General features: G+C 42.5%; 1 protein-coding gene across 31 annotated transcripts in view; it reads right to left on the bottom strand.

Annotated features, from left to right (window-relative positions):
• The window catches only part of ADGRL3 (adhesion G protein-coupled receptor L3), an 810,612-nt gene that overhangs the window by 178,865 nt on the left and 607,369 nt on the right, over nucleotides 1-24,378 (bottom strand). For 28 of the 31 annotated variants that reach the window (XM_048848457.2, XM_048848466.2, XM_048848467.2 and 25 more), the window contains 3 exons: nucleotides 12,980-13,285; nucleotides 9,751-9,854; nucleotides 393-578 (listed from right to left, as the gene is read on the bottom strand). In XM_048848457.2, the coding sequence (XP_048704414.1) occupies nucleotides 393-578; nucleotides 9,751-9,854; nucleotides 12,980-13,285 (596 nt within the window). The remainder of the gene's footprint in view (nucleotides 1-392; nucleotides 579-9,750; nucleotides 9,855-12,979; nucleotides 13,286-24,378) is intronic. The other 3 variants (XM_048848440.2, XM_048848448.2, XM_048848456.2) reach the window with 2 other exon arrangements.

Raw genomic sequence — 24,378 nt, 5'->3', positions numbered from 1 at the left:
TATAAACCCAGATCCCTCATTTTGTGGTTTAGAGTGCGAGGGTCGTTTCACAAGTAGATTCAGCAATAGACTCACTGGGCAAAATTCCACTACCAGTCACATAGGTGTAAATCCAGACTATTTCCAATTGCCTCAACAGAGTTTCTCTCGAGCTGCACTCAAGCATTCCAGTGTAGACATTTTCCAACACTACCAGCAAGCTAGGCATTAACAACTGTTCCACGACTCAACAGACTAAAAATACATTGCAAATTAAAAGAGCCATGTGCTCCCATCTACTTAGAAAGAATCACATCCCAACACTGGCAATAGTGAGGCCTTCTAACAGCTCTCTAGACAAAGCACAACTGTTCCTTATCCTCCTCACCCTTCCCAAGGCCTTTGCTTCTTACCTTGTTTAAACTGCGCGCAGCACTGTCTTTCCCACCTGGAGTCAGGTTTCGGAGCTGCACATCCAGCAAGCCCACCAGTTGGTCCATGGCTCGGACTGAATATGTGATGTCTCCGGCGTTCAAGTGATTTTTCGTCTGCTCTGCAAGCTCTCTGGCAATGTTGGCAGCTGTCTCCCCGGACTTCAGCTAGGAGTTAAAGGACAGGAGAAAACAGAAAGATGTTTCACTGTTCCTGGCTAAGTGGTAAAAAGCGTAGAAGGAAAAGGATCCTATTTTCTCCTATTAGATGCATACATAAGGATCATTGTACCATCAGCCTGGATCTTTGTTGTGAATGTAAATATCTTCAATTACCCCAACATTTTAATCTGATTCAGTTTGCAAGTATGCTGACCTAAATTACTCATTTTCTTGTGAAAGACACTGTGTGTCAGAGTGGGCAGAGCAGAAGAATTAAAAGGTGATGCAAACGTTTAACAATTTGATGCATTTTTTCTCTGCAGCAATGCAAGCATTTTGTATTTTATTTTAATCATTCTGCAGTCCCTCCTACGCACAGAAAGTTAAGACAGCAAAGTGTTTTGCAAAAGAAAGGTTCAAGCAGGGAATACACCACAGGAGAGTTCATCATTTAAAATCAGTGGAGCTGAATCTGATTAAACACACACTGCTTTCTTGCCAGTGTGGCGGCATTGACTTCAGTGGAGTTACTTCCCAATTTCCACCAGTGTAGTGAAAGCAGAATCAGGCCCTATAACTGCACGGTACTGGAATCTATCGGGCACGATATTTCTTTGTACTGTAAACTTGCCAGCAATTATTGTAACAAAAATAAAGATGTGGAGGTGGGAAAGTAGGAGCTGCTGCCTTAAGTGGAATTACACAATGGAATTCCTGTTTTCTTCAGCCATACGGTAACATCTCAATACCTTCCCTGGCACAATCAATGTATAAATATGCATGGGCTTATCATCAAAATAACAGCAGCTCTCAAACCCAGCAGATTACTTGATGATGAAGAAAGAAGTTACATTTCAGCTACTGGTCTCCACAGCAAAACTGACTTCTCATAAAAAAGAACAAAATGAGACTGCTGTAACCCACATTAACTAGGAAACAAACAGCAATTTTCATAACTTTGATTTAATAATTAGAAGCGTATTCAGCCGTTCAAGGCACTGCTGAAAAGAAGAGCTGTTTAATATGTTGCCCACTGCTGCAATTTGGGAGCCATATTAAACAGTGGGAGTGCTTCACCTCAATCACTTTATTGTTTAATCTTAAAGCTTGAATTTAATGGCTTACTGCATCTTCTGACTGGCAGCATGAAAACACACAAAGTCAATGGGGAAAGAGTGTCAGCTTCAAACAAGGGACAAAGCTTTCCTGTGCCGCCACAGAGGAGCCTCCAGTCGGGACCGGCAAATAGGCTATTTGGATTATACTGAAGTTTAGCGATTTTAATATCTGCATCATTAACAGACTCCTGAATCTCAATATCACCGAAACCAAACCTGAACCTGGCATTACCCTGGCATATTTGTTTCCTTTTTGGGCTTTCATGCTGAGCTGTTTTACCTTGCTGGCTTTGTACTTCCTTCCTCTCCGTAGGGGTGAAGGGAAATTGCACAGAAGCAGGAATAGGCGAAGTAACAAATTCCCTCCAGGGTGAAAGGGTCACTATCAAATTATCGTCCAAGAGATAAAATCAGATATTTCTCTTGTTCCCCCATTTTGGGTGCCTATTTAAACGCTGGATTGTAGAAACATAGAAATAGCAGGGAGAGCTTCTGTGTCCATGTACATCAATTAATTGGCTTATAAATGAATAACTACCACCAATTTAACAGCTACAACTGTCTGATTTAATGAAACCAGAGTGAAGATGCTCAAATACTCATCTTCAGAGAATTAAAGAGAGATATAAGCTGGTGTTCTTTCCATTATAGCAATGACAATTTATATTAAAGGATTAAATTATTTTAACCTTATTGTTCATGCATCCCGTACCACCGAGACCAGATTGTACTTTTAAAAGGTGCCTGCCACTCTCTGCGCTGATGAGCAGTCAAAGAGCTATGCATTCTACTATGGTGGCTGACCACTTGTCCTCCTGAGATACCAACTAATAGCCTGGCAGAATGGTAACAGCTATTCCACACATTCTTCACTTTTGATCTAAAACAATTTATTTTAAACTTTTCTCTTTGATTTCCTCTAAGTCCTAAAATAACTGGTGACCTTCAATGCATCACTGGGGCTTATAAAATTATTCTTCTGCGACCCGTTTTGCGTGTGCGCGCGTGTGCGTGGAGAGAGAGTTGAGCCGAGTGGCAGAAATGCCACTGCTTCTTGCAGTTGTGTTGCTACGGCCATCATATTGTTAATGAGTGAGCCCAGTGGTTCCAGGCCACATGTGTTTGTATCCTTCCAGGTGCCACAGGTCACTGTGGTTAAAGTACGTCCCTGGGTTGTAATGAAGATGAGTCCGCCAAATACAAAAGTCCTCTTCCTTTGCAGTCAGCATTTTGTTTTATTCCGTTTCAATGCACTGTCCCCAGCAGCCTATGGAATTTTATACAGGCCTGTCACTGGGTTCCTGTTCTGTGTTCTCCCAAATGATAAAAGCATCTGTGCAGCCCAGGAGCTGCTACACCATTCTGTAGAATATAACAGAGGCTAACATACACCAAAATGGAGGCGTTGGAAATGATGCCTGTCAAAAGACATTAAAATGCCATCAAGAACTCTCTTGAGTTAGGAACATCTGCCAAAACTAATCTGAGTTTTTTCCAACCACTGCCAGCAGAATGCATCCATGGTCTGTAGGTTCCTCCACTGTTAAGTTGCTCCTCACAGCCACAGGAATGGTGCTGGCTGCACATATGGTAAAAAAGGTGCACAGACTTAAGGCTACTTGCCCTGTTACTGTTAATTTGCCTAAATCCTTTAAACATTTGTCATATATCAGAGTGATATGGCATCTTCCCACTGCAGAAACAGGGCAATGTGTGTTTTTAGGATATTTGCTTGCTGCATAAATTGGCATCTATCAGTCAGAATGTGTCACAATCATACCGGTAACACCTTGATTTCAGTACCTGCGTCCACTTTATATGCAATTTCCATTCCCTGGGCTTTAAGGGTAATAGGCCAGTCTTTGCCAATGGCGATTGAGATATGGAATCGCTGTACAGAGTTCCACCATTGAAGTTATCAATGTATTCCTTCAAAGCATTTACATTTTCCTTTTGCCTGCATGGGTTTACAAACTGGTTACACTCACAACAAATGCTGCTCTTTTGGCCAGATACTAGACAGTCTGTATGTGCATATTCACTTCCCGAATTCCTACACAGCCATCAGCCTGCCTTCTGGTTTTGTGCTCTTCCTTGTGCTGACTGCGTGCCCCATGGGTTTTCTTCTCATGTCTGTCCTTTGTGTCCCTCTGAGCAATATCCTCATGTGTGCTTCCTTGACTCTCCTCTTCATGGAAAGCTTGCAACTGAGTTTAGCTTGTTCCATTGCTTCGCAGATTTGTATGGCTGTTTTTAGGGTTAGCTCACCATCTCTCAGCAAACTTCCTTCCCCAAAGCTCACTGCCATCCTGTTTCTAATGGGGAAATCTGTCAGTGGAGCCAAAAATAAACATCACACAAATTTCTCTTGAGCTTCCAGTCTATAAAACACTTCTCAACCACATCTTTGCTGTTCTCATTCTCATGCAGAAGAGGAGTCTTTTATGACTTACTTTCTTCCAGAGCAAACAACAATCTTCAAGCTGTGCTAGGACTCTATCAAAATTAGAACAATCCACAGGTAAGAACTGGAAACTATTACAACTACATAAGGCCTCTGCACAACATGAAGTTAACATTAGGGTCACTTTCCTGGCATCATTCGGGTCTCCATCCACAGTGGTCAGATATAGTCAAAACCTGTCTTTAAAATGCTTCAGTGAATCCACCTCTGTTTACAACTGTAATCAGCAACTACATTATCTAATGGTTACTTCACATATATCTTAACAGCAGGGAAACCAGAGCTTGCACTTAGGTGCAGCCTGAAACTAGCTACTATGCTGAGCAGTCACAAAGTCCACCTTCTATGGAAGACAGTCACCTATTGACCACTACTGCCATCTCCCACAGCCTTACACAATAACAATCAGAACAAACAAATAACTTCGTAAGACAAACACCGCTGATCAGAGGTGTCAAACATCTAGCCTGTTTGATACACTCATGTGTCCTACACAAGCTTTCATTTTAAATACATTTCTAGCCCTCATGACCGCGAAGTTAACCTTCCAAATTAGAACCAAGTATTGTCTTCTTGGGTACCTCTGCACAGCAAAGAAAAACCCACGATACCGAGTCTCAGAGCCTAGGTCAACTGAGACAGGCTTGCAGGGCTTGGACTTTGGGGATAAAAATCACAGCACAGACATTCCCACTTCGGGCTGGAGCCCGGGCTCTGAGACCTTTTCCCTTTGCTGGGTTTGAGAGCCTGGGCTCCAGACTGAGTGGAAATGTCTACACTGTTAATTTTAGCTTCATGAGTGCGAGTCAATTGACCCATGCTCTGAGACTGAAAGCCGCAGGTTTTTCCTTGCAGTGCAGAAGTAACCTTGAGTCTGCAGACAGTCAAGTAATAGCTGAGGGAATGCTGACACCCCCACTCCTTGTTCATATAACTGGAGTGTGTGTTGACTCTAAAACCTAATGACAACACTCTCCATGTTATCATGGGAGGAGGGATAGATCCGTGGTTTGAGCATTGGCTTGCTAAACCCAAGGTTGTGAGTTCAATCCTTGAGGGGGCCACTTAGGGATCGGGGCAAAAATTGGGGATTGGTCTTGCTTTGAACAGGATGAGGTTCCTTCCAACCCTGATATTCTATGATTAACCATTTAATCAGCAATCATTTTATCAGCTGGACCAGGGAACAGGCTGGGTGAGAAGCCCATGCAGGTGGGGACTGGGAGCAGTTGCAGGGAAGGAGATGCAGAGAGAAGAAAATTAAGAGAGACAAACAAAGAGAGAGATGGGGGATGGAGACAGAGAAAGGAGGATGGAGAAAGGACAGAAACAGCTGTTGTCTTAAGGTGAGCGAGGCTGAATAGGCCATAACTCCTAATAATGAAGATGATAGTAAAGGTTTAGCTGGGATTTTCCAAACTAGGAACCTAAAGTTGAACTTGGAAATCTTCACTTAGGCTCCTAAGTCAGTAACAACATTTACAAGGTATTGAGCTTCTCACCAACTTTATTCAGAGCCACTGGCTGCTCAGCACTTTGGCCAAGATGCCTGAACATGGACTTAAGAGCCAACTTCAAACTCCTCCATGGCTTTACTTACCACATTAAGCAGGGGATTTTCAAAAGTAGCTAAGGAATTAAAAATTAATATGACATGGGCTCCAGCATCACTTAGGTGAATCTGAAAACCTTCCCCAGGGTCACAAGCTACTCTTTATCTTTGTGAAACCCCCTCTTGATACCTATGGGAGATCCTCTAAGGGTAGCAAAGGTGCCCAAGTTCAGACCTCAGCCCAGGTTACAAAATGGAATTTGGCCTTCTCCAAAAATGAGTTTGAAACCCTGGCATAGATAATGATAGATATGATATACCTACCCACCTACACACACACATGCAAACTGGTTGATAGACTGACAAATACCACAGACAGACACTTTAGATTGGCCAGAGGTGAAGGAACAATGAAAATCAAATTGAAATATTTTATTCAAAAAATGTAATGAAATTTGTATAATTATGAAATGTATTGAGTACATTACATGACAAATAAAAATGCCTACCCCCAGTCCCTGCATGATCTCCCTTGCTCAGGAAAGTGCCTCTTTCTTGCTGCATTGGTCCCCTAGGCTTCTGCACTGATGTCACTGTTAAGGTGACACACAAATCTTTGTCTGTCTTCGTGTTTGGCACACAGTAATATGAACAAGCAAGCTGTGTACCGGGGGGGGGGTTAATTGTATTTAAATGTATTTTATTTATTCATTTTTTGGCTTCCTGCTTGTTTACTTCCCGCTCCTATCTAAGAGGAACGGCCCTGCATATTCTGATGCAAAGGAGGCTGTTTTTTCACAAGGCTAGAAGATGAGATAAGACGACAGTTGTTCTCCCAGACAGCACCCACAACTAAAACGGCCGCCGGGACATCTTCAGAGAAATCACACACTGGGTGGAAAGGCTGTGACTGATGAAAGCAAGCGGTAAAACAAACAGCGTAAAGCTGATAACATGACCTCAAAATCAGGACAATGCAACGGATCCAAAAATGACCTTTTTGCTGCCTCTTACTACATGTAGCAGTGCATAACTCAATACACTTGGCAAGTTTATTCTCCTGCTGTGTTATGAGGGCATTGTAGGCACCAACAATCGAGTTACAGGAAATGTCAGGAGGCCAATGAATTGCTGAGGTGGATATCCATTCCGAATCCCCATCAAGCACAATGATTGTAATGGCAGCTAATACAGGATTGTAAAACTTTTAATACCATGCTCTGTGTGGGTGAATGGCTGGTGCATAGTAAGAGCAAATGCTCCTAAAAGAAGCATAAGGAGTCAATGATGCTTTTTTATTGTGTGGGTGCCAGCTTATTTTTAGGGACACAAAATTAAGAGTCCTGATCGACTAAAGCCCTTAACGGTTTCACTGAATGCTGTATGGGGGACTCCCGCCCTCTGCCTCTACAGCCCAGATCCTGGAGACAACAGTAGGAGGAACTCTGACGAGACAGGAACCTGAGGGCCGGGAAGAGGAAGCATGCAGGCAGAGCCCCTCTATGCCAAAGGAGTATCTCTCCCAATGCTGCCACCTCCTTCAAGCAGTGCTGCTCCCCCCACGTCTCTGGCATGAGCAGCAGAGGGGAGAACAGAACCGTGGAGATCAATCGGTGAATGTAGGGAGGTGAGCCAGCTGTGCAATATGAAAGTCTCCCTGTCACTGCAGTGGAGTTTGCTTCAGTTCCCGTGGCCTGCTCCTCCCCTTGCCCATATCCCTGGGCTCCTAGAAAGGAGCTTGGACAGCAGCCGTGTTGGAAAGCAGGCAAAGGAAGGCCCTGGGTGGCCTCTGGAGATGAAATGCTCCTTCGCAGATTTGGAGACATGCAGCAGAAAGCTGGCAGTGGCTCCTCCCCATCCGCCCCTCACACCTAGCAAACAGCCCTTCTGGATTTTATCCCTGGAATTCTCTCTCTCTCTCTCACACACACACACACACGCAAGCCATGAATAACTACGGCGAGGTTTATCCAAGAGGCTAAGGCATTCCGAGCAGCAAGGTGGCTGGGCCTTTATAGCCAGGTTAGCAAAAGAGCCCAGCAGTGCCCACTTAGACACCTAAACCAGGGCCACAGCCCTTTGGAGTCGATGGCAGTTTTTCCACGGACCGCAGTGGATTTCAGATCAGGACCCTACATGGCTGGATTTTCAAAAGAGCTCAGCTCCCACTTAGGCACCCAATGAAGTCAACAAGTCTTCCAAAGCGCTAAGCTCCCATGAAGAAGAGTGGAGCTGTTTGGATGCAGGTGGCTTTGGGAAACCCAAGCCCAGTTGTCAGTGCTGAGGGCTTTTGAAAATCTGGCCCTTAATTTTCAGCCTGCTTTGAAAGCACCTCACAAATGAAATGGAACAACTCTACTGCCCAAATGACATCTGGGGTGTGAAATAAAATAAGCCTATCCTTGAGGGGGATCTCATCAGTACAGGTTATTATTCCCCCCTTGGTAACGGCGAATGGCCCAGCCATCTTCAGCGAGCTGCAAGCGGTCTCCCAGCTGCCGAGATGAATTATGACTAGCATGAGTAATATTAACCCCTCTGGGATAAGTCAGTGGGTAATAAAATAAAAACCGCACAGCTGCTAATGGCAGCAAACAGAGTCTTTATTAATCAGCAAGTCTGATCATATCATGAGAGAGTTACCCAGCCTTCTGTACGGGCCGTGCTGCAATAAAGTCAAGGGGCACCACGCTCCCAATGTTTGCAGTGTACAGAGCAGTTCGGTGCTAATCATTATCCTGCCACGTTTTAAGGAGGGGATACAAATATATACAGCTTATCTGTCATGCCATCTATGGGGGTGGCTGTGTTAATAGTCTGGCCAGGTTACTGAACCTCAAGGTAGTTAAAAAAAGGGGGGTGGGGGAAGAGAGAGAGAGAGAGAGACAGAGAAATGCTGTTTCCTGCAGGGTCTCCCCATAGTGTTCATTTGCAAGGCCTACTCGAAAGAGCAACCTTTCAGACACACAGCAGCACAGCTAGTTGTCATACCAGGGCACTTTTACTTAGTCATAAGGAGTGAATAAATTCACATCAATTGCTATAAGAAGGATTCAGCTCGCAGACTCTGTGGTGTAAACGCACGTCTGGTCTCCATTTGTAATGCATTCAGCTGACAGCACCACTGAGCACTGGTAACAAAAATGTTCGGTGTATTGCAGCCAAAGTGGGCCTGTTCATTTCTGAGTCAGAGAGCTTTTATTGTCACATGTTAATGTGCTTTTAACACTGATAAATGATGAAGAGCTACAAAACATTCAACAAATGACTTTGTCAAAAGATAGGGGTTAGGTTGTCCATTGGCTAATCCAATATACTCCGGTTCCTAGTTCCCTTTTCTCTGGGATGCTGGTTTTACATCCCCATTAACTATTCTCTCTGTAGTTTTTCATGCTGTGGAAAGTCTGATCAAAAGTAACAAAAGCCTTTGTTAGACTGCACTGGGGGCCAAAATGTAAGCACCAGAAACGTTCACAGGGACTAGGCTTTCCATGCTTTAAGAGAAATTAAAAATAGCAAGCCAGTCTACAATATGGAAACCCAATTGTACTGTGCAATTGTGTCATCAGGAAAGATTTCATTACAGGATTATTCTATGGTTACAAAGAACCAGAAACATCTTTAGGAGACACGAGGGAAAAAGATCCCTTTCTTGATAATCTCATATTTTCAACATTCTTGAATCACTTTTCCCCCTCAAACTCAAGGTTTCTCCTCTCCCCTCCCTTTTCTAATTGGCTGTGTTAGTTTAAATCTTATTTCCAACTCTCTCTGTCTCTCCCCATCCTCCCAGTGCTACAGACACCAGGCCTTTAAAATTCCTGCTCCACCCCATTCCATCCCAAGGATGGCTTACATTTGCGCCAGGGCATCACAAGTTGTTGGCGTGGCCGCCACGTCTTTTGGTTATTGTTATGTTTTGGTTTAAGCACTGTTTCCTTTGTCACCTTTGGTATCAGAGGTGCCATATAAATATGATGCAATGTAATTGACAAAACCCCCGCATGCAGGCTCAATGAAGGTTCTTTGGAAGTAGAACTTTACCTTCTGTGTGATGTGGTTGACCCAAGGAGAAGAGCAGTTGCTGAGGTCCGGCCCTTGTGGGTCCCAGATCCCATCAGGAGCGAGACACAGGAAAGTTGAAACACCTAAAAAGACAACACAGGAAGGACTCTGTATTATCTGCTACCAAATGCATCAATTAGCCTGGGTCTATTTTCACAGGCTTCAATCATTTCATAATGAGAGAACGTGTACCCAACATTTGCAACCCATGTAAGCTATGTTTTGAGGACCTCAATGGGACGATATGCCTGGCCCACATTACTATAGTATCCAAGCACCTCACAATCTTTAATGCATTTATCCTCACAATGCCTCTGGGAAGTAGGGAAGTACCATTATCTCCATTTCACAGATAAGGAACCGAGGCACAGACAGACTACGTGACTTGTCCAAGGTAACACAGGGAGCCTGTGACAGAGAAGGAAAGTGAACCTGGGTCCCACAAGTCCTAGGCTACTGCCCTAACCAACAGGCAAGCCTTTATCTTTGCTTTGCCCCCCCCCCCCCCCGATCAGTCCCTCAGACTCACCATCCCCCTCCCCTGCCATTTTATGAAGATTCTGCTGCACTGTGAAGCCCTGGAACCACATGGATGGAAACACACCAAGTTTAATAGCTACAAATAAGATGCAATGCAATTCAAATAAGATGCAATAACTCACACTCCCCCGATCCCCACCACCACACACATAGTGACAAAAGGGACTTTAGGGGAGAAGCTGCTTAGCAAATACTTCCTAAACACTCTCCTGAAAAAGACAGCAAAATATACCAGGAGCTTACAGACAAAGAGAAACTCAGTTTCAATGGTTCAGCGAGACAGCTTTAGAAAGCAAGGAAGCAGAGATGTAGATTAAAGAGCCTGCATCCCATAAGGTGCTCTGCACTGAAGAGCCAAACTTTTCAATAGGGAAGTAAATGAGATATGGGGCCTGATGTTACTCCCATTAAAGTCAAAGAGTGTTTTGCTGATGTCTTCAAAGGGAGCAGGAACCAGTGTACTGACAACACATGGCAGCTTTAATGAATCATATGAATCACAGAAATTAGAGCTAGGAAAGGTCTATTGGCCTCTCTGGACCATCTCCTGCCTGCGGGGAATTTTTCCATATTCCAAAATACTTCATCCAATCTAGTTTTCTATAACTCATGCAATGGGGGCATACAGATTCCCTATAAAGACTATTTCACTGCCTCATAGATCTTGTTGTTAGGAAATGGCTCCTGATATTCAGCCTAACTTTTCTTTTGCTTCCTTTCTTTCCTTTATTTTATGACCAGGACTTTATAGATGATTATTGTATTCTCCCCTTGGTCATCATACAGCTGAGCAATGGGCCTGATCCTCCAATGACCTAAACTTTGCGTAATCATTTACATCTGCATAAAGTGCCTCTAAAAGGCACCAGAAGTACTATTTTATACCCGCTCTGCACTCACTGGGTCCAAGTCTCTTCTCACGAACACGGGGTTTATATGTATTTTACGCTATTGACTTCACCTGGTGTGAAAGAAGGCTCAGAAGCAGCGCATACGTATGTAAATGATGATACAAGATGCACGGCACTGGAAAATTAAGACCTAACGTATTTTGCGCCTTTAAATTTTTCTGCACTTCTTCCAAAGCTGTATTAATTTTTTGTTGCTCTTTAGTGAATTCCCTCCACCTTCCTCATATTTTATCGGTATACGGGTTCTCAAAACTGGATACTAGAACCAGTTCCAGATTTACAATGGCACCGAAGGAACTGTGGCGCTGGGGCAATGCTCAGAAGCGGCCCTGTCTGCTCGCTCCACCTCCACTCGGCCTCTTCCTTGGTGAGGCCCCGCCTGCTGCTTGCTTCTCTAATAAGAACATAAGAAATGTCATAATGGGTCAGACCAAAGGTCCATCTAGCCCAGTATCTTGTCTTCCAACAGTGGCCAATGCCAGGTGCCCCAGGGGGAATGAACAGAACAGGTAATCATCAAGTGATCCATCCCCTGTTGCTCATTCCCTCCAAAAAAGAGAGTAGCTTTTCACCCCAGACAGGACTTGAACCCACAGTCTCTGGTTACAAGGCTAATGGCTAAAGCATACGGGGTATACTCCCACTCCCACTCCCTCTCTGCCCACTCCCCACTGTGTGAGCAGGGGCAGGGCCTCGAGGCAGAGCACAGGTGGGGTCTTTGGGCAAAGAGGTTGTAAAGGGGCGCGGCCTCAGGGTAGAGCGTGGGCAGGGCCTCGGGTAGGGGTGGGGCCCACAAAAGATTAATCCGGCCCTGACTAGAACTGGCTAAAAACCTCCTGAACATTTTCACCAAAAAACAGACACATTTTTCTTAAACATTTTGGCGGGAAAAAAAATCAAATCCAGTTGTTTGACATGTTGGAGAAAAAAATAATTTTGAATTTTGACTTTTCAAATTTTTTTCCCCATTTTTTGGCCAGCTCTCCTGTATGTATTTGACGGGAGAAATCTGCCTTTCCTTCCCCAGGAACTTCAGCGGGTGCTGGAATTGTGTGGTATTTCTGAAAAATCAGCCACTTCCAGTTAGGTGCCTAGCTATGGATCACGGAGCCCAACTTTCTGCACCCCAATTTGAGAATCTTGGCCACAATCTTTAAAATGATATCAATTGAAACAGCCAAAATCACACCACGGCAAACGATAAGACTTAGGATAAACTTCGAACAACCAAAACCTCATCCATCAGCCCAGGCACTGCTCATCCATATACAGAACAAAGATAATACAGTGTATTGCATAATGTACTCAACAGGGCATTTCCCTTGGGGCACCAAGGCCTGATATTGCCAGATCCTGGGCAGCCTCCCCTCCCACTCTTTTCACTGGGAGTTGAAGGTGTTCAGGATCTTGCAGGGAGTGCTCGGCATATTCAGGAGCTGGTCCTTCATACAGCTGGGAATTCCTCAGCTGCCTGCCACACTTCCTACATAGCCATTAGCTGATTCCACTGGTGCCAGGCCATGTGGGCCTGCCTGACTGCCAGGAGACAGTGTGTATGTTATAAATGATAGTAGCAAGCAGATCTCTGACCAAGTCACTGAAAGAACCAGACAAATGGAGACAGAGGCAGAGCGTCATAGAATTAAAGGCCAGAAGGAACCACCAGATAATTGATTATGACTTCCTATATATCACAGGCCAACATCACCACCCAGCATCCGCACATGGCTTGCTCAGGCCAATTCAATGGGGCTCACCTACTGTTCCCATAGGGCAGGGCTGCTTTGCCATCTGTCCTTGCCGGGTCCTAAACCACATGATCTCACGGGCTTCCACAGCATCACAGCTCTCTGCCCCTACAGCGGGGAGCTGGGAGGAGGCAGGTGGAAGGGGTGTAGTCATTTCACTGGGGACATCTACCACCAGGGAGGACGTGCTTGTGCTCCTGTTCCTTCTGCCTGCGGCTGAGGTGGTGGTGGTGCGCCTGGTGCTTGTGGCAGTGAGGAGAAGAGGGGTGCTGGCGGTGGTGCTTCCCATGCCATGCGCCCCAGCTGTCGATACTTCTGAAACCAAGCAAAAGTACATTAAAAAAATGCAATTGCGGATCTCTTTGGCTTTGAGATGTTCTATCATAGAGGACACATAAATATTCCATGATGCACTGTTTACTCTACAAAATTAGCAAGGACCATAGGAAGCGACTGCATCAAAACTGTGTCCGAGTACCAAACAACTCATTAATTACAGCTTTGCGAAAGGTAGGCTTTCATAGTCCTTCCCAAAGCATAGCAAAGACACTCTCTTTACAGAGTGCAACTACATTACAAAACACATAAGAGGTGTTCAGCTTCTTCCAATCAAACATTAATTCCTTCTTAAACGTCCGCTGGTGACCACTGTAGGCAAGGAAGAATAGGCCTGGAAGAATTAGATTTTTATTGCTAAATCTCAGCCAATGTCGACTTCACCTACATACACAAACTGATGAAAAAATATTTCCATTGATAATCATTACAATTTATAGATCGGCAAAACAAGAGAAATGCCGCTTGAGAGCTTATTAGTGTCAAAAATCCAGAGATATACAATTTTGAATGAGGCTCATTACAAATGGACTAGCAAACGCATAGTAAAAACAGGCATAATCTGTTGATTTAAAGATATTTACTTTGAATATTTTGACATGTGAGGTTGACAATTTGTGTTTTAATGGTTCACAAAGCTTTAACTATCACAAATCTACTCTCTCTAAATAATTGCCAGACCTCCCCCCGCCCCAAAACAATGAATATTCAAATAGATAAAAATGGGAGGGAAATGCTTAAAACCTATAATTTTGCACAACTGAACATTTAAATTGATAGAAATCTAAAACGATTCTTACAAATAAACATCAATATGATCTGTCAAAATTATCAAGACATAAAAATTGAATTCTACCACACCTACGTATAAGTATCTAAAATTACAATAGAATAGAGTAGATCTTTCAAGCAAGCTCATGTCACTCAGTGGTATTAACTGATGGATGACTAATTTTGGCTGACCTGGAAAAGCCTTCCCCAGGAACTGCTGCTCAAAGAGATTCCCAGTACCCTGCTCAATGTCAGCCACAGTGCAGAACTGCGCTAATGACTACCACCAATGACTGTGTGAAACATCCTTCCTGTATACATCACCCTCTTGCAGTGCCTGACAAGAGTACTGTCTTATGGAGAGTCATTCCAGCCACAAGTGCATACACAGGGATTAGCCCAGAGGTGGTTTATGGAACTAATTCATTCACATTCCGTAACAACTCCCGTGCTAATGCCTGATCCTACCAGTAATGCTGGCGCCCTCCCAATGGCGCACGTATGGTGGCCTTAAAGGAACACCTCAGAGAAGGCACATTCCTTGATGGTTTAATCATTAAAAGGATGTTCCATTACAACTGTTGCTGACAAGATGGGCCTGGCAGCAGTGAGAGGTTAACTAATTTAAAACCACATTAACCTGCTCTATGTTGCATAATTGCTCTGCTAAGTATTGTGTGTGAAAATATGGAGAGACAGTCCCCCTGTAATTACATTATTTTGTCTGCTATTTAGACCCACATGTTGGCTCTGATTAGGACTTCCGAAAAGCTGACCAAATAGAGCACTCTTATTAGGTACTTCATTACAATGTGCACTTCAGGCTGAGACAGAGCTGTGGGTCCTGGCTCCCTACTGCCTTGTATCTTGTGCATTCATTTAAAGTGCCTCCATGCTGCACAGAGGGGGAATGAGTACACAATGCACAAGGGTAGAGGAGAACTGGCTTCCTGTTATCGCCACCGTCGAAAAAATGGATGCCTTTTCCACCACCTTTTCCTCACTGAGCAGGGACCCACCCCCATGACAGTATATCATACATTTTTGGTAGGAGACTGAGGCCCTCTGATTTTTCGCTTGGCGTAACATTTTGCTTCACTCTTGAAACTAGGGCTTGCCGAAGTGTCCAGTTTGGGGAGAAACAAGAGTCCCATAAGCCCAGTTTCATGGCAGGAGAGTCACTGCAGGCCATGACACTACACAACACCATTTAAAGATATGTTGGCTTTTTCTCCTTAAAAGCAAATATACCCCTTGAGGCCCTGGAGACATACACTTTACTTAGTACTCCCTTGAGTGCAGAGGACTGGACTAGATGACCTCTCGAGGACCTTTTCCAGTCCTACATTTCTATGAGTCTATGAACGTAGTGTCTGAGCACCTCATAATTGTTAATGTATTGATCCTCACAGCACCTTGCATGGTAGGGATAGGTTATCATCCCCATTACACAGGTGGAAAACTGAGGCAAAGTAACATGGGGAATCCAACCCATGGATTCAAACCCAGATCTCAGACCAGTGCGCTCACCACTGGACGATCTCTCTCTTCTATATTGAGCACTATGACTAGCTAGCTAAATATTCTTGGAAGAATCTTAAGTTTTTAATGGGGAGATTTTTATCGAACTCAACTATCAATTTCTTGCCATTTACATTATTAAAAAAAATCACTGTTTCTGTGATAACATTATTAGTTCAATGTACTTGCTTTATGGCTTTCCTCAGTGACAACCATACTGGGCTCAACCCTGTGATCTGTTCATTCAGCATCAGTTGCATGTGTTTTGCCCCTTTTGGGATCAGGCCCTTTATTATTAACCTCCTGACCCTAACTTGCCAGCATTAAACACTGTGGTCTATATGTGTGCATACAAGAACTGGGTTTGTCATGAGGCGGCTTTGAAAATCAGGGTCGTTTAATCTACCACGGGGCTGCTGATCATATTTTCTAGCAAGTTCACACTGACTCACTTTCACTCTGTGTTCTGGGTTTGAATGAATCTCAAAAAAAGGCAAAGCAAAACTTCACAAAAATCACCAGGTTTCACCTTGTTTCTGTTCAAAGCTGCACTAAAACACCAAGCTACATATGCTCTCCATCTGAAGTTACTGCATGGCTAAAAGGTTCTTGAGAACTTCAGCAAATATGGTATAGTCAAATTTCACCTGCTTTTACTTTACAATGTGATTAGAAAGGAAGAAAGAAAGAAAGAAAATTGCCATAGGATGTTTCCAGTTGCCTTAGGTAACTATACTTTACCTTTAATTTTCAGAATAACATATACTAAGTAGTGTGAATATAGAGATGGTCATGTCTATATTAGTTAAGGCACCTAAGGCAAAACTGACCTGTAATTATGAGTGACCACTCAATTTTTACAAACATTTCTGAGTGTAGGTGGAAAAGACAAATTGTTTTTCAAGAGTCAGTGGAGAACAATACCAGAATTAATGCCCAAGTATACATAGCCAACATTTTAATGAATGGGTGTCAAAAATTAGGGGGTAAGTCCATATTCAGGCAACTCACTAAGTGACCTGGTTTTCAAAATGATGAGTGCTCAGCAGCTCCCATTGACTTGAACAGAAATCTCGGGTTGTTTGAAATGTTGAGCCTGCCTTTTAGAAATAGTTATTGTAAATCTTGGAGTATATTGGTTTTAGGTTGTAGCTCTGTAAGGTTTATTTTATCAGGTATGCATTGGGAATTTACAAATATGTTTCCTTAGTCATAAAATGGCAGTTATTTTATCTGCCTAGACCCCTGGGCATTGATGCAAGAAGCAGTTTCAAGGGTATTTTTCTCTTTCTTTTGTATGTGTGTGTGTGCTTCTCTATTACTGTTACAAATAAATAAATAAAAACAATCTCAGCACTGCATGCAGCTTCACATGAAGGACAAACAATAAGAAAGGATAAAACAACTGGTCTGAAGTCACCGAACAGAATTAGATGGACCGAATTCAGTTCAAAGGTCTAATTATTCAACAAGTCACCATGATAATGAGTTCCAAAAGACAAGACTGCCATATTAACAGCAGTGAGTTTTACAGAACACAGAAAGCTCCCACTGTAGATTTCACTCACACATCCATGTACTTTAAAACCAACTTAATTGGTTAGTTGGAAAAGAATAGATTGGAATCATTTACATATAAATAACTCTTAAATCCAAGTAAAACCACAAATAGACTGCAACTTGTGCAAATTTACTTGAATTTCTACAATACAGAATACAGATGAGCTACCCAGATTTAGCCACATTGCCAATAAATGGTCAATTTGAAACTTGAAGAAAATCAGTGTTGCATGGGGCCATTTTAATAGAAGACACTACTTCATAATACAATGTTTTCTTACAGAAGAGCAGTAACCTTTAAAAATCATTAACCTTATTATAACTAGAAATGCGGATGTCTGGTTATTTTATTTTTATGGCTTGTTTTATTATGCTTTGCCATTTTGGGAGTTTAAGGTTAGATTTAGGGTAAATTTAGATTTCTATAACAAGCTTTAGATGCAGAACATCTGTGAGTCTCTACACTTGGATTCTATGGAGCATCGTTCTGGTGCTAAATGTAACCCACAGAGCTACTGGGAAAGTCTGAGCCCTGGTTTAGGCAACTGTCCCTTCCCCTGGATAACCTAAAGCAATACTTTATTTTTTCTCCCCATATCCTATACATATACGGAAAGTCTACATCAATAATATAAGACTAGCTTTTCCAGACATGCTCAGACTAGAGTGACAGCTACAAAAGGGCATTTCTAAGGTCCTCAGCAGGATAGCTGCAACTCACTAGGAAATATATAGACCTACCTAATGGGCTGACTGTGTGAGGAAAAGATATGACCCATCTTCCCTGCTCTTTCTATTTCTCAAATTTCACAGAGTTCAAGACTTCAAGATCCATGCTCAGGCAAAACTCCCATTAGGCTCAGTGGGAATTTTGCCAGAGTAACGACCAAGTAAGGACTATGCTCAAAACAAGCAGTGTTTTCAAGAACGTGGAATAACCACATCCTTTATTTTTTACTTCATTGCCTAAAGTGATAGCCCAGCTGTATTCAGTTAGGCTAAGATCACTGTATGGGTTCCTGACGCAGGAAGAATCCCATATGTCATCTCATACTCAGTTATATTCACTCCTTTGTGGCATTGTCAGACACTGGATTGTGTTCACCAGTGACCATACACTAGACTTATAGACATTAAGACCAGAAGGGACCATCATGATCATCGAGTCTGGCCTCTTGCACATTGCAGGCCACAGAATCTCACCCGCCCACGTCTGCAATAGGCCCATAACCTCTGGCTGAGTTACTGAAGTCCTCACATCTTGATTTAAAAACTGCAAGACTAATCTTTTTATATTACAATACAAACTGCTTTGATTCTAGGCAAGAGTGCCTGTCATCACCAAATCTTCATTTGCTCAGGTAATCTTTTAGCGTGTCTAAACATCAGGAAAATTACCCTGGGTAATTCATCTTTGGAACAACTTACCTAGGGACATGGTGGATTTTCCATCACTTGAAGCCTTTAAATCATTTCTCAAACTGGGGGGCCCGACCCAAAAGCGGGTCACAAGGCTGTTGTGGGGGGGGGGGGGGTCGTGAGATCATAAAAATACTGCCAGGAGGAAGAGGGAGCTGGAGGGGGAGCGGGGATACAGCAGCTGCCTCTCTCTGGCCAGCCAGTTCTGAAGGCAGTACTGCCACCAGCAGCAGTGCAGAAGGAAGGGTGGTGATACCTATGAGTACGTACACTAATTTGCTATCACTATTTTGGGGGGGGAAAGAGGGGTCGTCACTGCCTGAAATATTTTCAGAGGGGGGTCCCAGCAAAAAAGTTAAATCAAGGCTGGATATCTTTCTGAAAAGAGGTGATGCAGAAATTGCAGGATGAAGTTCTATGCCTTGCGTTAGGGAGGATGTCAGACTAGATGATCATCAAGATCTCTTCTGTCCTTAAAACCTATGAATCTGTGGATCTAAAGGTTTGTTCTAGTATAAAGACACATAAAGAGTCAGTACTTCCTCATTTCCTCAATTCCTCAATTTCCAATGAGTACTTCCTCATTTCCTCAATTCCCACCTGGGAATTGGTCCTGCTTTGAGCAGGGGGTTGGACTAGATGACCTTCTGGGGTCCCTTCCAACCCTGATATTCTATGATTCTATGATTTCAGAGGTGGGTGACGGAGTGCTTGCAGTTTCACAAAGGATGTTGTTAGTCTCTATTCTTTTTGTGGATACAGACTAACATGGCTGCTACTCTGAAACCAGCTAAATGAAGTGAGTCTATAAGGCTCTACAGCAAGCTTGGAGAAAGCATGACATTCTAACAGATGTTGATGGCCAAGAAACCATTCATGTTCATCAGTTTGGATGTTATGAACAGGTCTCCCACTGAAAACACTGGAACAATTATTTAGAATGAAATTGAACAGTTCAACTACCATTGAAATTTTAGAACAATCAAGTTATTTTCTCATACAAATCTTCTGTGTCTGCATTCACAATTATTCACATGTTGAGAAAATACAGCATTGCTAGTTTGTGAAAGGATGTTAGAAGCTCAAAACCTAAAAGTCTTTCTTTGCTGATTTTGTCCTTTTTCTATATGATAAATATTTATTTTGCTTAGATCATTTAATTCCTTTCCTTTCTTTTTCTATCAAACAAGATATATTTATATGCTTAATAGGAAGGTTTAGATACCTCTTGAAAGAAAAAAAAAATCTGGTTTGAAATTTTTTTAAAAATCAAAACAGCTGTTTTTCTCTCTTCCACTGTCTTGTAAACATATCTTGAGTGAATTAGTTTCCTATTGACATTGTTCAACACTTGTCACTGCATTTTTTTTAATCTTAGTAGAAAAAATATTTTTAATTGAAAAACCAACCCTATTTCTTTTTCTTTCTTTATGGATTTGATCCAAAGTTCACTGAAATCAATGGGAAGATTCTCATCAACTTCAGTAAGCTTTGGGTCAAGCCTTGCATGCATACTGGCATTATTAACAATGATATGAGCAAATATCTTGGAATATGACTTGTTGATTAACCACTAGAGTGAAATATCGTCTTTGGTACATGAGGCGAAGGGCAGCACCTTCCTGTGCTGTCCCATGTAATGTGTTTGTGTGTCTAGCTAGCTAGCTATATATCTCTGTACCCATTTGAATATTGTCTCCTGTATTCTACTGTCACATAGTAGCTATGGCATCAAAAATAGATTACCTTCCATTTCAAATAAAGAGAATTAACTATATATAACAGGAATAATTACTTGTGTTTACTAAAGAGGAAGGCCAACTGTGTCTCATACCAAACCTATGGATTGCTCTCCACTATGCAAGGGCTCTCTTGCCAATCACAGATGAATCTGAACCAGAGACATATAGGAACACAAGAGTAAAATATGATTCTCCTGGGCTCTTTCAGTAGCTGGGACTGCTGAAGGGATACATACAGGAAAAAGCCTGGGAGATGGGATTGGATGGAAAAAAGCCCAATGTGTCTCAATAGTCTGCTCAAGGTCTTCTATACCTGAACTCCTTGGAAATATGGGCCCAAACTAAGCCAAGTCAATTTGAAAGACATTCTTTAAGACAAGCTGTTCTTCCATCTCTGCCACAAAATCTAAGATGAGTGGGCAGTCGCTGGAACAAGCTGATTTTGACGTTGGTCCAAACATTCACAAACATTTTGACAAACATGGAAAGAGGTTCACATGGATCCAGACCAAATTTTAGGTGTATTCTGAATGCCAGGACAGTATTTACTGCAGTGGCCCAAAATCTGATGCAAACTCAATAGCTTTACCTGGATTCAACCTGAGGCCAGTTAAAACATTGTGATTTATCCAAACTTCACTTTGAGCTTTTAAAATGTATTTGAAAACCAGAATGAACATAAAATTCAAGGGTGTGAAACCAAAAAACCACCGTGCTCTACTGCAGGATGCTAGACTCCTTCTCTCCCACTAACCCACATTGCCCCAGTGATTTAATTATTCAGATTCCAAATGCTAAACATGCAGAACCAGACTGTCCAAAGAGCTCAGCGTTACAGCTGGGCACATCTTTTCCCATCAAAACAGTTTCTTTCAATGGAAATTTAGGTTCTTGACTAAACTAAACTAATCACAAAAAAATTCTGTCTTCCGTGGACATTTTTGAGTTTTTGTCAAAAACCTTCTGGCCAAATCCTGAAAATGTTCTGGTTTGGGCTGAAAATTTTTGGTTTTGGGTTTTTTTTTTTCCTTCAATAAAAAGGTGACAATTTTATGTGGGAAAAATACTCATTTTCCAATCCGCATTATTGAGCGCCCAGCAGCTCTTTTATCGGGCCCCTTCAATTTTTATCTGAGAAACAGATGTTCATTCTCATTCCAAAATACCCGTCACCTTTGATCTTTTCCAAAAAGTCACAGGACCTGACGTCTGTTTAAAACGTAAGCCTGTAGAGAGCCATTCAAAAAAGATGCGTTTCCTGGCCCAACTATGGGGCTACAGCTGCTGCATATTACATTTAACACAGGGAAATGTGAAGAATTTCCCCGGCTTTGGCACCAGGTAGTTAGGAAAGTGCTATATCACATCTGTGTTTACTATCATCACCCTTCTCAGCTTCTATCAGGCCATAGCTAGATAAAGACCTTACCCAGAATCTTACTTGCTCTCTCTTATTCAATGCCCAGGCTACCTCTGTGAATCTCTCTCACTCTTCAGAAGCCTTCTAGTAAGATCACTCATCACAAGCATTTACTCTCACCTTTTGCAATTCCTTCTGAACATTTGGACAGAAATTAAAACTGGGCCATCATTCATAGTACAGGGGAAGGTAATGTCTCTTCACTATCATAGAATATCAGGGTTGGGAGGGACCTCAGGAGGTCATCTAGTCCAACCCCCTGCTCAAAGCAAGACCAATCCCCAATTTTTGCCCCAGATCCCTAAATGGCCCCCTCAAGGATTGAACTCACAGCCCTGGGTTTAGCAGGCCAATGCTCAAACCACTGAGCTATCCCTCCCCCCCTCATGTCGTAATGCTTTTGGAAATGCAGACTAACTATGCCTATAGAAGCCCTGGTAAACAGGGAAACATTACAGAGGAGCTGATCTAATAGACAGTGCATCAGGATTTATTATAAATGCACTAATCTAACAGATCTGAGAGTTCAGTCGAAGAGCTATTTTTAGGCGATCTAGCTTTAAATCACTCCATTTATGTGCAAACACTGTCATATGTGGCTGCATTATTTTGAATTAACATATTTTAAAATATCAGATTGCCTTTTTTATGTCATATGTTATTTCAAAAAGGAAGATCATATCCCCACACCTTTTTCCACCCCCGGGGTACAACAGCTGCATATTATTACTGAAAGTATGTAGGGAACTTCTAACCTCCTAAACAATCTATGTTACCCAGTGTGATTCACATCCATCAGAGCCTTGGTTGCACGTCTGATACATAGAATCATAGATATTAAGGTCAGAAGGAACCATTATGATCGTCTAGTCTGACCTCTTGCACAACGCAGGCCACAGAATCTCACCCACCCACTCCTGTAACAAACCTCTAACCTATGTCTGAGCTATTGAAGTCCTCAAATTGTGGTTTAAAGACTTCAAGGTGCAGAGAATCCTCCAGCAAGTGCCCCACGCTGCAGAGGAAGGTGAAAACCCCCCAGGGCCTTTGCCAATCTGCCCTGGAGGAAAATTCCTTCCCGACCCCAAATATGGCGGTCAGCTAAACCCTGAGCAAGTGGGCAAGACTCCCAGACAGTCATCCAGGAAAGAATTCTCTATAGTAACTCGGATCCCACCCCATCTAACATCCCATCACAGGCCACTGGGCATATCTACTGCTAACAGTTGAAGATCAATTAAATGCCAAAATTAGGCTATCCCATCATAGCATCCCCTCCATAAACTTATCAAGCTTAGTCTTGAAGCCAGATATGTCTTTTTCCCCCACTGCTCACCTTGGAAGGCTGTTCCAGAACTTCACTCCTCTGATGGTTTAAAAACCTTCATCTAATTTCAAGTTTAAACTTTCTGATGGCCAGTTTATATCCATTTATTCTTGTGTCCACATTGGTACTGAGCTTAAATAATTCCTTTCCCTCCGTGGTGTTTATCCCTCTAATATATTTATAGAGAGCAATCATATCTCCCCTCAGTCTTCTTTTGGTTAGGCTAAACAAGCCAAGCTCTTTGAGTCTCCTTTCATAAGACACGTTTTCCATTCCTCGGATCATCCTAGTAGTCCTTCTCTGTACCTGTTCCAGTTTGATTTCATCTTTCTTAAACATGGGAGACCAGAACTGCACACAGTATTCCAGGTGAGGTCTCACCAGTGCCTTGTATAATGGTACTAACACCTCCATATCACTACTGGAAATACCTCGTCTGATGCATCCCAAGACTGCATTAGCTTTTTTCACGGCCATATCACACTGGCAGCTCATAGTCATCCTGCGATCAACCAATACTCAGAGGTCCTTCCCCTCCTCTGTTACTTTCAAGTGATGCGTTCCCAGCTTATAACAAAAATTCTTGTTATTAATCCTTAAATGTATAACCTTATACTTTCCACTAACCCTAAATTTCATCCTATTACTATTACTCCAGTTTACAAGGTCATCCAGATCTTCCTGTATGATATCCCGGTCCTTCTCTGTATTGGCAATACCTCCCACCCTTGTGTCATCTGCAAACTTTATTAGCACATTCCCGCTTTTTGTGCCAAGGTCAGTAATGAAAAGATTAAATAAGATTGGTCCCAAAACTGATCCCTGAGGAACTCCACTGGTAACCTCCCTCTAGCCTGACAGTTCATCTTTCAGTGTGACCCACTGTAGTCTCCCCTTTAACCAATTCCTTATCCACCTTTCAATTTTCATATTGATCCCCATCTTTTCCAATTTAACTAATAATTCCCCATGTGGCACCATATCAAATGACTTACTGAAATAGAGGTACATTAGATCCACTGTGTTCCCTTTGTCTAAAAAATCTGTTACTTTCTCAAAGAAGGAGATCAGGTTGGTCTGGCACGATCTACCTTTTACCTTTTATAAAGCCATGTTGTATTTGTCCCAATTACCATTGACCTCAATGTCCTTAACTACTTTCTCCTTCCAATTTTTTTCCAAGACCTTGCATACTACAGATGTCAAACTGTAGTTACCAGGATCACTTTTTTTTTCCTTTCTTAAAAGTAGGAACTATATTAGCAATTCTCCAGTCATATGGTACTATCCCTGACTTTACAGATTCATTAAA

This window comes from Caretta caretta, chromosome 4 (assembly GCF_965140235.1).
Source record: "Caretta caretta isolate rCarCar2 chromosome 4, rCarCar1.hap1, whole genome shotgun sequence".
Classification (NCBI taxonomy): domain Eukaryota; kingdom Metazoa; phylum Chordata; order Testudines; family Cheloniidae; genus Caretta; species Caretta caretta.
This window is presented reverse-complemented; position numbering and strand designations above follow the sequence as displayed.